We start from the raw sequence: 17,823 nt of genomic DNA, 5'->3' as shown, positions 1-17,823 counted from the left end.
GGCAAGAGAGCGGACGGACCTAAGAAACCTAGAACTCCTTCACCAACAAGCGTCGAAGACACCAAACCATGATCTCCAACTGACCTGGGAGCTGGATCAGAAAGCTTAGAAGAGGCCTTGGAGCCCAAACGCTTGGACCCAACCCGAATATGTGCCCTACTAAAAACTGCCTTAGCCCTCTTAAACATCTGGCCCATTGCTAGGCAACTCACCTTGCATTTAAGCCCAAAACGCTTGAGGCCCAAACTAGGCGAAAGCCTGTTAGCCCAATCGATCCACTCCCCAAAAAGCACGAGAAACTTCCAGAAAACACTTGCCTTCTCCATCTTTGAAAGGTCACCATCATCCTCAGAAACCCTGCAACACGCCAAAGCAAGCCTGGATCCATCAAAAGCACAAAGGGTATCACCTAGAGGACAAAGTGAATGCTGCTCCAAAGCATAACAATCCACTGGCTGCCGTTCCACCACCGAACACTCCAAATCCACAAGAAGCGGCTGCTCCAACTCACCCCAAGCCACCGCCTACCGCACTTTTATCTTTGGCACAACATACTCCACACCTCGTTGCTTCTCGACGCTTTTAACAGAGACGGGAGCCACCGTACGCACCACCTTCGCGAACGATGGAGACCCAGCTTCCTTACCCAACGTCGTCCCATCGTTTTCGATAAAGTACGAGACTTTTGACAATTCGCATGAGATACAACTCCAACCCCGCCCATCACGGCCTTCGGGAAACAGGAACCAACCCTTTCCGAGCCACCCACGTCGTAGACTGCCACCTCCAAGACACGGCCGAAACTATTTTCACCTCTCCTAGGTCACCTTTGACCCCTCCCTAAAAGACTTGACAAAATCTTTATACCCAGGATTATGCAAAGCCTCTTCTAGCATCGACAACAGCCACGCAATGCATTGTGATCCCAAAAGGACCACCCTTACGAAAGCTTTCCTCTTCTCCACTACCCTGAGCTCTGCAAACCCAAGCCCCACCGAGTATAGAAAAGATTTAGCCTCCACATAAAAACGGTTCTCCATAATCCCGAAGGAGAACGAACCCACTGCGCCACCACGCACCACTCACATGGGGGTGGGAGTGGCAGCTGATGGGGGTGGGAAGAAAAAGGAGAGAGTACCATATCTTGTAGAAAACTCCATTTTCTTTTTTCATTTCAATAATCCCCGCATAAACGTCACACATAATTGCATAATAAGTTAGTTATATAATCTTGGAACAGCACAAAGGAAAAATACCAAATCTTTTTGGACTACAAAGTAAAAATGAAATAGAATCTAGATCTCATGCAACCATGTGATTAATGCAACAAGTTCAATCAAGCCAACCTTCCGAGTAGAAATAAGAATATCACGGAGAGCCCCGACAGAGTCATTCTTTGAAAATGAGCGAAGTGCCATGGAGTTTGAGAGTAGGGTAGCACAATACTGCTCAAGCTGCAGATTGGATAATTGTGCAGGTACCCAATACTCTAAAAACCTAGAAGAATCTAACTTGCATCTATATGCAATATATCTCGACAACGTCTCCTTCAATTTACAGATATTTTCATTGGAACTGGTTATCAAAGCATCACTTTTACTCAAATCACTCTGAGACTCAAGCAGAGACAGCAATCTAAGGTATTCATCTTTGCTATCCTGCAAAATCCAGTAGCAATGCATGAGCGAACCTGTGAGAAAAAGAATAAATACATGCATACATTCAATTTATACATATACATGTAATAATACACAATAATTAAATACAAGAAACAAACCTTTAACTGACCACTGACAAGAAGAAGTCTCCAATTAGTATGTAGCATCTTAATTTGTTCAAAATGTGAAGAAATTATATAGCGTTGGCACTCATCAACTACTATAGCTTCCCATCGTATGCATTCTAACATATTGAGATCCTGCAGAGAAATACAGAGGAGGTCAATATGACATGCTCGTGGCAAATGAAAATTGAAAAACCAGTATGTAGCAGTGGCTTTTTTTTCCCTCCTGAAGGAAACCAAAAGCAGCACCAGCTCTTACGATCTTGGGTCCGCATTTATCAGAATAGGAAGGATGAAACTACCATGCATTAAACAAAAAAAAAAAAGTCCTTGACTCCATCTTAACTAATGGGATATATCACTCATCAGCACACCTCGCCACAACTGAAGATTATTTAAAGCTAAATAAACCATGCAAGCTGCAAAGATATACCATCAATACAACTTCAGGTGAGGTTATAAGTACTTGAAACAGTAAGCAACCACCCTCCTCATAGAACTCTAGCCTTCTAATACTTTTCCGGATATCTTTGTCTCCACTGTAAACCACAACATTAAGAGGTGGTGCCAAATCCATGAATTCGTGATCCCAAGCAGATAGTGCTGCAGAAGTTGTGATGACAAGAAATGGCCGATGGGCATCAGGCTGCAAAGATAAAATGAACACAATCACCTTCATAATGCGTTCCTGCAAAAATAGATTTATCAGCATCACTGCACACGAAAACCTTAATGCATTTAAAGAAAAAAAAAAAAAAAAACCAATGAAATATGCTATGGGACCAAACTAGTCGCTGATAAGCCAAATTTAGTATAAACAAATGCATATTGCAAGGGCAGAGAAAGCCAAGCAGTAAAAGAGGGATTGGAAGTATTTATACGTTATGACACCAAACACATTCTAATGCACAAAATCTTAAGGCCTGAAAAGGAACAAGAAAGTGCAAAACGAAGGAAGAAGAGATGCTATCCAATAACACAATAGATGGTCTGTAACAAAATTCATATTGAAATATGTTACCATTCGATATCTGATCCTCTGATCCAAGAAAATTCAAAGGGAAAAAAGAAAACAAAAACATATATAGTAGATAATTTATTTTAATACAACCATAATATTTGACATATATTACATCTGTTATGTACAGCAAATATAATTATTATGACATTATAAGTTTATCATTTACATACTTAAAATAAATTATCTTTATCACAAGTTCCTTTAGATCGGATTTTTATCGGATCAGATCATAAACAGAAAAATCATATTCGAAATGATTATCAGGTTATTGAATCACATGCCTCTTAAGAAATTCAAATTATCTGACCAAAATCTCAGTCGGCGAGAAAGGCCTTCATGGCAGTATTGTTGATTAAGCTCCTAAATCACAGAATTAGTGATTAAGCTCACCTGATCATCCATAACAACTGCATTCTGGCCTTTGTCCCAAAACTCACATAGCTTGTTAATGTAATCTAGATGATTATTAACAAATCCAGGAGAAGCTCCAGCTGCCAGCTGCGAAAATGTATCTAATAAACTTTTTCTCCTCTCTGGTATCTGCAGTTAGTTGATTATGATCCAAAAAGCAAGTTAAAGAGATGGAAAGGAAACATAACTAAATATGCTATAACATGAACAGTAAGAAATAACATGAACGGCAGAAAAATTGAAGGAATAAATTCAATTGAGTAATGGCAATTTCTAGTTAGAAAATTCCTAAGTTTATAATAGGATTTTATTCAAGTTTATTGTACAAAAGGTACTTGATTATTTCCATAATTCCTGCACACGGGTCCTAGTTGCAGGCAACATATCTTAAGATGTTAGTAAGTAAACCTAGTTTGAACTATTGAGCCTCTACATGTTTTAGTCGGTCAAAGTACTAAGTCCTCTATTTCCAGATTAGAAGTGCTAATGCAATCAAGAAAAAGAAGAATTCAAGAGTCTATATTAAATGCTCACTTGTACTAACAAATCAGAATTTGGCTAATTGGAATCTGAGTACTTTCGTCAGTGTATTTGCTCCATCATACTCAAACAAAATTAGACTTTTGACTGCTAAACTTTGACAATGAGAATTTGAGTATTTCCGTTTGCTAATAGTTGCATAATTTGATTCTTGTCTGCATTTATTTCTTCTAACATTCTATTTGTTCCTTTAATTTCCACACCTAGGCAACCAATCTAAACCCAAAACCAGATCTATGTATAAAATAAAACAAAAACTTAAGAAGTACGGCAGGTACTCCAAAACCAGATGAACTCGTCTCTCATCACCAATTCGAAATCTTACAAATCTTGAAAATATCCTAACACCATTACAGAAACCCACAACAGGAATTCATATGTTCAAAAATCCAAGTAACAAGAACAGCTTTAATGTATACATCTTGCAGATTGACTCGTCGCTCTTCACCAATCTAAAATCTTACAATCTTAAAAATATCCTAATACCATTACACAAACCCACAACATGAGTGCATATGTCAAGAATAAAAGTGGTAGTCAACAAAACTGCTTTAATGTATACATCTTCACAGATTGGCATTATACTGAACAAATTCCACAAAGGTAAAGCAATCAACAAAAAATATAAAATAATTCATATGTAATCTTGTTTCTGGGGCCACCTTATCTACACTAGAAGTTAACTCTGACTTCCTGTGACGACTTTCATAATCTCTTATTAGGCCCCGACCTTCCGGTGAATTTAAAAATGAAGAATTTTCCAACTCCCATGTAACATGTTCATAGTTTAGACCACGCCATTTCACAAGCCATTCATAATGGCAATCTACATTGTCACCAGCAGGCCCCTTATGATATTCAGCACGCTGTCCGGGAGACATTAACAATCTTTTTTGTAGCAAACGATGTGGCACAGTCCACTCTTGCTTCCACCCCAAGACCTGATGAACAAAAATCACATCACAAAGGGAAACACATTATATAAAAGGAGTCATTTATTTGATTTGTTTCCACCTGTCAACATCTGTTTCTTTTCCTGGGTTGGAGGGGGGAGTAAGATAAATTTAATTCGACAAATTTAGGAGAAGGCCCGAAGGGCAAAAAGAGAGGCTTCAAACAAAGAAGGAATAAGATCCACAGAAAAACAAATTTAATCTAATGCAAAGACATCTCACTTCCATACAACACATCTGTATGTCATTACAAATAGCCCACATTATCTATTTGATGATTAAACAAGTGAAACACCAACAATTTACCAATACTATATCTAAGAGTTCAGGAACCTGGTTTTTTTGGTTGAATTTCGCAACAAGCCATGGAGCTTCAAGAAGCAGTTGATTTTCTGGCAACCACCGATTATGAACATGAGCAAGACCTTTGTATTTAACAAAATACTGCTTCTGCTTCTGCAAACCTACAATCAAATACCATAAGGCCTGTAATGATATTATCAGAAATCATCATGATTTCCCACAGCAGCATGAACACAGAGCAAGAATAAAACTTTAAGCAAGTGATTCAAAAACAATAAACAACATAATAGGTAGCACATGTCAAAGATTATGCAAAATATCGAAAAGAAAGCCTGAGTTATATAGTATTTTGCCCATACGATCAACATCTGATGCATCCACTTCTCTATCATCCCATATTGACTCTACTCCCTCTGATACCGAATGTACACCTGATTCCAACTTCTTTCTAATACATGCAATACAGTGCCAAACTCCAAGAGGAACATCCTCCAAAGGAGGATCTAGACAAGAAAGATGGTAGCTCCTTCTGCACCCTCTTCCATCACAACACCTGAAAATGAACGTAAAATATAAAGATCCCTTCATATCACAAAAACAATGTGTTAGTTTTATTGGCTACATTCTGTTGACAAAATCACTACCATGTAAGTGTGCTGCTGAAACGGAGATGTCGTATTTACCCATAGTTTTTCAAATTATTCAGAGTTTAAATCTTAACTATGAAAGGCCTTAATATGACAAATATCAGTGTCACAAGCATCAAAAAGGCAATTTCCAGACACTTAGAAGATTCTGCGCAATTTACAACTCAGCAAAAGTCGGATCTTCAGTTGACCGTCCAGACGATAGGGCAACACCATCTGGACGCTACTCAGTGTTCGGAAAGATTATGAACTACGCAGCAGACACTGATTGGTGAAGACAACTTCTAACCGTTCGGACGCTAGGGCAACACCGTCCAAACACGGCCCTTAATATAGAAATGCGTAAAGCGCATTATAGAAATCGGTTGCAGTTTACCGTCCGGACGCTCTATGCCTACGTCCAGATGCCACCCAAAGAACTCTGAATCAGTGTTGAATTAAGTTTTCAAAAGCCTATAAATACAAGTCTCTAGGCATGTATTATTTACAAAATTCAGTATTGAATTCCCTTGAGCTTAGAAATGGTGTTTAGATAGAAACTATGAAAATATGCTAGCTCTCTAAAAGTTGTCCGTTGTATGATTTGATCATGTGAAGTCTAGGCCCTAAGCTAAAGGATTCCATTGAAGACCCCTTCAAGTAGGAAACCTAGTTGGGAAGCATTCGCTGCATCAGGGGTATGTGAGTGTTACTGCTTTGTTACTAGCTTCGTTTTTTGAATAGTGAATATATTGGGTTTGACTACCTCGGCATAGTTTTTCTTTTAATTGAGTTTCCACTTTATCAACAAAATATTTATCTCCTTTAAATTCTGCATTTGATATTTTGTTGCACACTTGATCACACACAGAGAGTAAAATAGGAGTCTATTTTTTTCAATTAGTATCAAAGCGGATACATTTATGTTTGGATTAATTTCCTGAGTGTGATCCATATTTTTGTCAACTCCTTTTTATCATGAGTTCTTCTCAACTATCTGAAGAGAATTCTAATAATGAGCTCTTTGATAATTTTCTTAAACTTAGTAAAAATTCTAAAAATTTAATAAAGAGCTCAAAAATGTTAAGCAAGAAAAATAGTTTTTATCCATTTAATTCTCTGAATCACATGCTTTGATTGACTCTTTAAAATCTGAGAATACCATGCTATTTAACACTGTTAATTCACTTGAGATTAAATTAAAATAATCTGAAGATCTCTTAAGAAAATTCTCTAGTGAAAATTTGAAAAGCATGCTTTGTATTCAAAGAGATATTTCTAACAAGCCTAACTTAATTGTTGATGATTTGAGTGCATCTACTTCACATACTTCTTATTCTGAATTAGATTCTATTGTTATTAAGCCTGTGATAGTAGATACAGTTTGTTTAGATAATTTTGAAAACTCTTGCTTAAATAACTGTGAGAAGCCTAAATCCAAAGAATCATGAACACAAGGTAAGTTTGTTCCTACTTGTCATTATTGTTAGAAGATTGGTCATATTATACCAAATAGTTATTTGTTGAAATCCTACAGGCCTTGGAATAAACAGGTTGCTCCTAAAAAGGGCAATATTGAGAAACCTTCTTCTGATAAATATGTCCGACCCCATAGGAGACATTTATCTCAAGAATGAAAGAACTTTGTTTTGTGTAAGAATGCTAACCTTAAAATTGCAGAACCTATCAGAAGCATTTCAGCAAACGAATTCAGCCTACCTGCCATTATTGCGGTGTCACATGACACATTAGGCCACACTGTCATCAAATTTGGCATCAGAAGCCTCAAATCAAGAAACAAGAGCCAAAGACAGGTAAATTTAGCTCTAAACCTTCCATGCCTCATTATCCTTTTCGGCAAAAACGTCAATATCCTCAAAGGGGTTCTCCCTCATGCCGTCTCTGTGGTAAGTATGGTCACACCAAGGCCGAATGCTTCAGAGTAAAGCCTCACAAGTCCAAGAAGAATCAGATCTATGAAGGGCTTGTCAACATGATGAATAGTGTCCTAGTCAGACTGAACAATTTGGACATGGCTTACCACCCTGCCTCTCAGGTAAATAAGGTATGAGTAAGAAAGGATGAGACCATTCACCCCTTAAGGAAGAGTGGACCCACCTAGTAAAGGTGCAGTCTTACCATGCCTAAGATTTTGGTTCCTAAATTCTAGTGCATGTTAGGTATGTTTGCATTGCATTGTTTATCATGTCATATCTTTTTCATACCTTGCATTCTATTTGAAGAACCATATATTCTCTATTCCCATATTTTCTCTTGTTTGCTTTGAGAAAAAAATTTCTACAGATATTTAATGGGATGACCGAAAAAGCACGTCGGGCGGCTGTTTTTCTGTCTTGGTAATTCCAAACCTCTCTTCCTGAGGTTAAGTTTGCTCTTACCTTACATGCTAGGACTACATATTACTTCTTTTCTCCATAAGCATGTTTTTGTTGTTTTCTGTCTTTTTTTTTTTCAACATAAAAAATAAAAAATAAAAATAAAAAAAGGTTGAGAAGATGCAGAATTTTATTTTTTTCTTTTGATAGCTTTTGAGATATTGTATGTATTTTTGCCTGATATCTCGATTCATTGTGCATTGATTGAATATATTTATATATAATTGAGAGTTTATGCCTGATATCTGCTAAGTTTTCCTGTTGAATTTTTATGTTAGATAATTGATTTTCTCATGAGATGAAAAAATTATGCACTATCCAAAGCTCTCTTCAAGTACATTTTTTTTACTTTCTGATTTTTAGCTTCTGAAAATTTTGATGAGAGCTTTGTTTTGCTAAGATGGTCAAATTGACCAACTCGCTAGTTGAACCTAGGACCCATAAATTCTGGTATTCTCTCTAGGTTGCAGCACAAGCAATAAATATAGCATTAAAAAAATCAAAAAATCTAGATTCAAAAGATCTACTGCTAAATGTGCTTAAAAATGTTCTTGAACTTGTCCTAATAGAAGCAGTCAGTGACCAATTCATTGCGAAAACAATCGGTCACTAATGGACTAGGTAAAAGAAAAGTGATGCTTCTTAAGGGGAGTGATCAGATGAAGGTGACTATGCCCTAATAAGATTTGACTTTTGACTAATCTAACATTGAATTTCTCTCTTGTTTAGAAAATTCAATTGTTGTAAATCATATCAGCGAACATCATACTTTATTGAGAAAGGTTTCACACACACATACATAGCATGAGGTAAATCATCTATTTAAAATTTCTATCTGCAAGGAAATTTGTGCTTATTGAATACTTAACTCTCAACTATATCTTTACATATTTTTGAATTGCTATTTGACTGTCTTATCAATTACTTATACATGCGTGTTCTGAAGCTAACTTTAGGAAAAATTATTTTTTTGCAAATTTTTCCTTATTTTTTAGCTTTTCAGGGTGAAGCGTCCGAACAGACTTGGCTTATAGTCTGGACGCAAGCAGCCCTGCCGATTGCTAATCTAGTAGTGGATTGTTCGGACGAGTTGGTAACACGTTCGGATGCGATCCTTACAAGTATTTATCCGTCGCTTTCTTTCTCGACCAGCCGCACACCACTACATTTTTATTGATTTATCATGTCATGTTGTCTTTTTCTCGCGGTTGTCTCCTGAAATATTGGCATTCTCTGCACGTCTCTTCTCATTCCGTGGTATTTTCTTGTCTTCCTTTATCCTTTTAAGTTTTTTGTGCTTTTTAGAATATTAGAATATTTGTCGATTGGAATTTTTTTTTTTTTTGAGATATTGTGCATGAAAATCCTATTCTGTCTATGTATTGGGTTGATATTGATATATCTGTGCCATTTGGATTACTATATTTGCTTATGTAATCTTAGCATCCAATTGACAGCCATTATAACACCACAAATTGTTTTGGAACTAACAAAATCTAATCTTTCTTTATGGTAGTATTTTTGAAAATGTTTTTGTTTAATTTTTTTTTCAGGAATATGTCATCCAGCGGCTCCCAGCACAGTATCCGACAGATGGATCATTTGGAAAACAAACGGTTGTTGAAATAAATTTCAATGGTCTCATAATTTAGATGAGCTTATTCCCCCAGCTCATGCAGAGCCTTCCATAGCATCCTTTTTTAGATCTACACCAATTAGAGGTTCAGTGGTGAACTTCTTGCAGACCAGTTGACTAGAGGATTTCAATCTGCGGATGATTAGTTTCAGGCCTTGCAGACTCAAGTAACTAAAGGTTTTCAGTCCATGGATTCCCGGCTTCAAGGGCTAGAAGCTGAAGTGGCTCAAATTCAAATCAATGTGCGGAAAACTCTCTGTCACTTGATGCCAGAGGTCCAGTGAGTTTTGGTGCTTTGAGGATTTTCTTTCCTCTTCAGTTGTTTTGAATTACAACTTGATTATTTGGGCTACTTTCCAACAGTTTATTTTTATTCCTATTTTGTTGAATATTAGAACTATTTATCTGTGGTTTTTCATACTCTATTTATCCTTTATCCTTTTGAGACAAAAAGGGAGAGTATTTTTATTTTTGGATCGGGATTGTATTTATAAACCGGTTAAGTGATTTTTGTCCTAGAATGGCCAAAGGGGAAGTTTGTTAGTTTTGTTGGCTATATTATGTTTACAAAATCACTACCATGTAAGTGTGCTGCTGAAACAGGAATGTTGTATTTTATCTAGAGTTTTCCAGATTATTCAGAGTTTAAATCTCAACTATGAAAAAGCCTTGATATAACAAATATCAGTGTCACAAGCATCAAGAAGGCAATTTCCAGACTCTTGGAAGATTCTGCACAGTCTACAACTCAACAAAAGTTGGATCCTCAGTTGACTGTCCGGACGGCCCAGTGAAGCGTCCGGATGCCCATCAATTCGAGAAGATTTTGAACAGCTCAACACAAACAGCATGAACTGTCCGGACGATAGGGCAACACCGTCCAGACGCTACTCGGTGTTTGAGAAGATTCTGAACTACGCAGTAGACACGTTTGGTGGAGACGGCTTGCAACAGTCCGGACGCTAGGGCAACACCATCCGAAAGCGGTCCTTAATATAGAAACGCATGAAGTGCGTTATGGAAGTCAGTTGCAGCTTGCCATCTGGACGCAGCCCAGAGAACTCTGAATCAGTGTTGAATTAGGTTTTCAAAAGCCTATAAATACTTTTTTTTTGATAAATAATAAACTGACTTTATTAAAAGCGTCAGGCGCCCCTTAGTACACCGGCAGTATACAAGAGAAAACACAAAGCTGGAAATCGAAAAAAAACAGCCCAAAAACACAGAACCCACGAGAACACAGAACCCCAACCCAACCCTTAAGGAACACACAAGAAACCCACCCAAAAACCCACAGGAACCAATACCCTAAAACACAACACCCGTAGCCCACAAACAACCCACAAACTACAGAACCTGAGCCTTTCCTCTTCTACTCCTAGAAGGCACACTCGCACCGTCGTAGTTTATGGAGCTCTTCAGATTCTGCAGTTCTCTCCTTCCTTTGATCTTATACCGCTTCCCCATACTAACCCGATGAAAATCTTCCTCAATGGCATCCAACAAAGCCAGGGCCGAATCTTCATCCTCAGCACCATCCGTCTCCCACTCCAAATGTAAGTCGGGAGGAATAACGCCCAATGGGTGAGGAAAGTCACCTTCCTCTCCCTGATCCCACAAAACAATCTCCCCAGATGGGCTAAACCCTACCGGCTACTCCTGAGATTGGATCAAGCCATTTGAGTTGGGAGTCTCACCCTTGTCAATGGTCATCGATTTGCAGCCGCTCAAGGGGGAGGGAACTCTCGGGAGAAGGAACCCGCGCCGTAGCCCCACTCCCCCACTTGGCATCGACAGGTTCTGAGCCACAGACCCGTCCATAGCCTGAGAAGAAGTAACCAAACACTGCGTCATCGGCGAACTCAAAGCTGTCATTGCCTCATCAATCAGGGACATATCCAACTTACTCGCTTTTGCCTTCGATTTCCGTTGATACCTCATGACTGATTTTGTTTCGGACGGGTAAATGGGAGCCCCACTGTCCGCCATCACCGGAAGAGACAAACGAAACCTCTCTCCCAACGCATCCGCCCCCAAAGAGGGAAACTCAAATTCTTTAGAATCCGAATCTAGCCCCCCAAGCAGACACGGGGTTGAGTCACAAACAGACACTTCCGCTCGCAGGTTGGGCTTCGCCGCACACACTGAGGCAAAAGGATCTTCAACCACCGCCGTGCACAAGATAGGACTTGCACTGGAGAACTCGCCAGTATCCGACAACCCTCCACCCATGCCAATCGTCGTCTTCACCTCCGACCTAGACCCATCTTGCCGGGCCAAACCAGGTTGAGCGGAGAAAGCCGGATTCTCCACCGGAGAAGAACCCCCCATCCACAACGAGCCTGACTTGAACACCGGAAGAGTAGAAGTCGACCTGTCCAAGCCTTCCGACGCCGAAGAGCCCAAACCCGACATTCTAGAGTCTAGCCTCGCTTCGTCGAGACCACAAACCTGATCCGAGAAAAACCTCTTAGCCTTCTTGGGATTGGGCTTAAAGCCCAACTTCCTAGAACCATCCCTGCAGTGTGGCTTTCTAAGCACAGCTGAAGAGATCCTGCATCGGCCCAGTTTCAGCCCAACAGAAGAAATCCTGCTCCAGCCCACGTTAGACCCACTCACCCAATCCAGCCAAACTCCAACCTGTTTGAGGATCTTTCTGCAGACTGAGACGTCGCAGTCCCTTGTACTACACTCTCTGCCTTTTCGAACATTGGAGCCATCGCCACAGTGGTCTTTACCCACCCGATCCAAAAGGCTTTTCTCCCAGGCGGAACAGTCCACCGCCTGCCGGACAATCTCGCAAGACCGCTCCTTTATCGGGAACTGCTCCTCCTCACACCAGGCCACCTCCTCCTGCGAGACCAGATTCCGGCCACCAAAAGCCTATAAATACAAGTCTCTAGGTATGTATTATTTATAGAATTCAGTATTGATTTCCCTTTAACTTAAAGAGGGTGTTTAGGTAAAAACTGTGAAAATCTACTAGCTCTCTAAAAGTTGTCCGTTGTGTGATTCGATCATGTGAAGTTTACCTTAAGGAGGAGCCCTAAGCTAAAGGATTCTATTGAAGACCCCTTCAAGTAGAAGACCTAGTTAAGAAGCATTCAGGTTGGGCTACGTGTTAGAGTACAAGGTACGATCGCTGCATCAGGGGTATATGAGTGTTACTGCTTTGTTGCTAGCTTTGTTTTCTAAATAGTGGATATCCTGAGTTTGGCCGGCCCGGAATGATTTTTCTCTTAATTGAGTTTTCACTTAATCAACAAAATATTTATCTCCTTTAAATTCCGCATTTAATATTTTGTTGCACACTTGATTACACACACACGGTAAAATAGGAGTCTATTATTTTTCACAATGAAACTTGTTAGAGGAGTTATTAGGGTTTGTGAGTCATTAGGATTTTAGGGTATTTTGGCCATTGTAATGTTCTCCTAAACCTATATAATAAGATGTGTGGTAGGCTACTATAACAGAACAATAGCCTCCACCTTTTCTATCTATACCGTTCATACAAACTACAACATGGTATCAGAGCTTTAGGGTTAAATCTTTGGTTCTTTAGTTTTGTAGTCTTTGTTTTCCGCTCCTTTCTCTTTTTTTTGGTTGAAACCCATGTCTTGCCGTTGGTTAGTCTCCCTCTGGTGGCAACACCACCCATGTGGGAATAGTGCCCACACAAGCAGTGCCTTGGTGAAGTTCTAAAAGAGTTGTTCGTAGTGAGACCAAGGTGAAAAAAAAAAACCCTCAGTTTATCTTGCAGTTGGTGTAGGTTTCAGTGGCTCTTCGAGATTCTCGATATTGATTGTCTTTTTTTCTTTTTGGTATCTCAGTCTCAGTCAGTAGTTCTCGAACCCGTGTTGCTTGAAGGTGATTCTCGGGGGTTGCCTGTCATGCAGTGGTCAATGGCCTCAATGAGTGCTCTCATGGTAGTCTCCAGCAGTTTCAACTCATTTACCCGCGACGTCTGGCCATTAAAGGTGGTTTTAGTGGTTGTCGGCGGCTGTTCTAGTGTTTTCCAGCGAGTTCCAGCATATTTAAGGTGTTTAAATGGTTTTTTTTTTTTTGTCTCTGGCTGTATCTGTAATGATTCCCATCATTGTTGCAGCCGGAACCAGTGCTAGCCAGCGTTGTTTGTGGCGTGGGTGCTTTTCGTTTGTCCTTCGAAGGTTGAAGTTGGTGACGTTGGCGAGTTATGAGTTTCTGGAGGCCCTTTGTGGTGATTGTGGTGACGGCTGCATGTATCAAGTGAAATCTGAAAATTTTCTGTGGTTTTAGTTGTTTTTAGTGGCTATTGTGGTCTTTTTCCGGTGGATTTTGAGTTCTCCGAAAACTTATGTGGTGTTCTGAGGTGTCGCTGACGATTTATGGTCGTTTCCGGTGAGGTCTGATCGTCACCGGCGCATTTCCGGTGTGTTGTTGGAGAAGATAGTCTTTGTTTGGCTTCTAGCAATTGCTATTCCTTCTCAAGGATAAGGATTACCTTGGTTGAATTTTTATTATCAGGTTCAGTTTTTTAAGGTGGTTCAGCACCATTTCAGAGCCGGTTAATTGTTTTTCAAACCGGTTCATTGGTTTTCTACCCAGTTCAATTTGTTTTATAACTGGCTCAGTAGTTTTCTGCCTGGTTCCAGCGGTTTGGCGGCCGGTTCAGTTGGTTTTTGTCCGGTTTTTTCTCGTCGGTTTGTGTGTTTTTCACTCGGTTAAGTGGTTTTCTTTCCAGTTCTGCACATTCTTTGGCTGGTTCTTGCTATTTCTTGACTGGATTAGATGGTTTTTCAACCGATTCAATTGTTTTTCAACCCGTTCAAGTAGTTTCTTCATCGGTTCAAGTAGTTTATCGCTCGATTGAGCTACATGGAGCACCAATCAAGTTTGTTGCTTAGGGGGAGTAGTGCCCGTTCAAGTTTTCATTGTTGAGACATGATCGTTGTTTGTTATCAAGATCCTACCGGCCTTGGTGTTTTGCGGAGAGATCCGATCTATTCTTGGTTGTTTGTTATCAAAATCCGACCGGCCTTGGTGTTTTGCGGTGAGATCCGATCGGCCTAGGTGTTTAGGTGTTTACCGGTGGTTTCCGACCAGTTAGTTGTTTTCTGGTGAGATCCGATCTACTTTTGGTTGTTTGTTATCGAGATCTGACCGGCCTTGGTGTTTGCGGTGAGATCCGATCGGCCTAGGTGTTTTTAGGTGTTTACCGGTGGTTTCCGACCGGTTAGTTGTTTTCCAGTGAGATCCGATCTACTCTTGGTTGTTTGTTATCGAGATCTGACCGGCCTTGGTGTTTGCGGTGAGATCCGATCGGCCTAGGTGTTTTTAGGTGTTTACCGGTGGTTTCCGACCGGTTAGTTGTTTTCCAGTGAGATCCGATCTACTCTTGGTTGTTTGTTATCGAGATCTGACCGGCCTTGGTGTTTGCGGTGAGATCCGATCTACTCTTGGTTGTTTGTTATTGAGATCCGACCAGTCTTGGTGTTTTGCGATGAGACCTGAGGGTTAGTTGTTTTCCGGTGAGATTCTACCTACCTTGGTGTTTTGCGGTGAGATCCAATCTACTCTTGGTTGTTTGTTATCAAGATCCAATTGGCCTTGGTGTTTTGCAGTGAGATCCGACTGACCTTGGTGTTTTATGGAGCGATCCAATCTACTCTTAGTGTTTTGTGGAGAGATTCTAATGGCCTTGGTGTTTTTCAGCAAGATCCAACTACCTGTTGCAATTTTCCGGCGAGTTTTCGACCGGCGTTAAAGTTTTTAGCAAATTTACTTGTTAATTTTAATCAATCTTCGTATGATTTTGCTCCAAGCTGTTCCAGCTTGATGGGGGAGTGTTAAGAGTACATTTTCCTCGGTGTTTTTCGTTTGCTTGTTTCTTTAAAGCTGAGCTTATATGATATATATGCTCCAGCTTGAGGGGGAGTGTTAGAAGAGTTATTAGGGTTTGTGAGTCATTAGAGTTTGGGGGTATTTTGGTCATTGTAATGTTCCCCTAAACCTATATAATAGGATGTGTGGTAAGCTACTGTAACAGAATAATAGCCTCCATGTTTTCTGTCTAAACCGTTCAAACAAACTACAACAAAACTCAAGGTAAAAAAAGAGTACAGATGTTGCAAATGCATGTGGATATAACTATGTAACAAGAAATACCCATCTATTAAAATGCGAAGAGGCATTTGGCATGGATATCCATGAAAAAAAAAAAAAATAGAAGAAGAAGAAAGAAACCTCATAGCATCTAATAATCACAACAATAAATAAACAAATAAAAAAGGGTTACCCACAAGAGCTTCCCGCCAAGCTTGCAGAAAAGGCATGTATTTTGGTCACTTTCTGTTTGAAGATCGGCAAAAGAATCCTTTTGCTGCAAATAAGTGGTGCGATTTCCAGAATAACCAGCAGTAACAGTGGCTCCAGGATTCCCTCTATCCTAATGCAACACATTAGAAAAATTATATTCATGACAAGATCAATGCCTCATCTAGGATATATGCAAAAGCACTATCCACTAAGTTCTTAAGCCAAATGAATGGCACAGCCTACCTATTTGACAAGTATAAATAATTCAGTAAGATCTAAAAAGGTAGATCATTGAGAAAAAACTAGGGCTTTATTATAGTAAAAACTAAAAGAATAAAAGAACCTAGAATAGAGACAAAATTTATATCAATTATAAATATAAATAAGAATGTTCTCCATCACATATTGTTTAATAGGCCAAAGAACATGTACTCTTGTAGAGCTTAAATTCTAAATTGTGATGATAATGTATTAATGCTTCAGAAGAACACCACATCAAAACCACCCCCTACAAAAGAAATAGGAAAAGGAGTAGGACAAATTTTCTTTGAACCTACTAAGATAAGCCAATAAAATGTTCCATATGAACCTTCTAAGAATATCAACTGCTATAAAACAAAAATAAAAAATAAAAACTACATTATGAACAATGTTAGTCCCGGGTATCCACAGGTTTAGAGGGTAATTTATATTCATGAAGATCACCTCGATTCCATAGCCAACCAAAACTGGCCTAACTTTCTATCATGAAAAAACCCTCAGCCTCGTCATTGTTTGCACCTCTGCTATTACATTTTACAGTCAAATTTGTATAATGGTGATAACCTGACGGAGGAGTACGTTGTCTACTTCTACTTTATGTTTTTTTTTTTTTTTAAGAAAAGTTCTAGTCCAAATAATTGTTGGCTTACGCGAATGGAAACCAAATCAAGGGAATTTTTGTTTCTCCTAAGTCAGCTTGTATTTCAAGTCGGCAAAGGAATCCAGGTTTTTGTAGAACTCCAAGTCCATATCAAAGGTGGATTTCCAAGTACGTAGGTTACTAATTAAATTTCCTAGTTGTTTTAGTTTTACTTTTCCTTGTCAATTTAGAATAAGTAGACAAGTCTATAAAAGCTATGTAATACTTTTGATTCAGACATTGAATGAAGAAATCTTTTGATAGTCTATTTTGAGTTGAGATTACTCTGTCCATGGGTGAGAAGCCTTTCTTTTGGGTGTGATGCCTATTTTCTTTTCTTTTTGATTTTTCCTGCGTCAATTTTGGTATCAAAGCCTCAGTTTTGATTGTTTCCTCAAACACTCAACGATCTACAGACCCAGTGACCACTCTTCTCTCCCAAACCTATCACCCATACCCAACAAATCATCTTAAGTTTCTCATCAACCCCATGTACAGAATCCTCTACATCCACCCTCATATCCACCAACACCAAACCAGCCAATCTCCGGATTCTACCATGACTACTCGTAGTGGGCAATCATATGGAGGGAACCGTTTGTCTCAACAGCAATGTGACGACCTTTTGCTTGAGATAGCCCATCAAATGGGATCTTTATCCAAACGTGTGGACACCCTTTGGAGTCAAGTCTTCGACACACCTGAATGTTCTGGAGAAAAAAACAAGAGGGAAAGCATTGAAGACGATAAACTCAAAGGCACTGAAGAAGACATAGAAGAGGTCAAAAATTCTCCTCGATTCACCACGCCAGGCTATCAGTCACAAAATCAACATCATCCACGTATTCAGCAACACGCCCACCAGGTGTTTGATTATTCTCCGCACACTCAAATTCCCCTCCATTTGTTCCCCGAACATAGGTACAATTTTGAGAATAGGTTTGACGATGTTACTA

The 17,823-nt window shown here is 39.4% G+C and overlaps 1 protein-coding gene across 1 annotated transcript in view; it reads right to left on the bottom strand.

Moving 5' to 3' along the window:
• Positions 1-17,823, bottom strand: part of LOC133877754 (helicase protein MOM1) — an 84,177-nt gene that overhangs the window by 31,872 nt on the left and 34,482 nt on the right. Inside the window, exons 5-12 of the mRNA XM_062316151.1 lie at positions 15,951-16,096; positions 5,371-5,564; positions 5,042-5,172; positions 4,418-4,696; positions 3,195-3,344; positions 2,217-2,471; positions 1,778-1,918; positions 1,347-1,658 (exon numbers count right to left, since the gene is read on the bottom strand). Coding sequence (XP_062172135.1) covers positions 1,347-1,658; positions 1,778-1,918; positions 2,217-2,471; positions 3,195-3,344; positions 4,418-4,696; positions 5,042-5,172; positions 5,371-5,564; positions 15,951-16,096 — 1,608 coding nt within the window. The remainder of the gene's footprint in view (positions 1-1,346; positions 1,659-1,777; positions 1,919-2,216; positions 2,472-3,194; positions 3,345-4,417; positions 4,697-5,041; positions 5,173-5,370; positions 5,565-15,950; positions 16,097-17,823) is intronic.

The sequence above is a fragment of the Alnus glutinosa genome, chromosome 9 (assembly GCF_958979055.1).
Source record: "Alnus glutinosa chromosome 9, dhAlnGlut1.1, whole genome shotgun sequence".
Taxonomy (NCBI): Eukaryota; Viridiplantae; Streptophyta; class Magnoliopsida; order Fagales; family Betulaceae; genus Alnus; species Alnus glutinosa.
The sequence above is the reverse complement of the archived record's forward strand: the minus strand, read 5'-3'. Positions and strand labels throughout refer to the sequence as shown.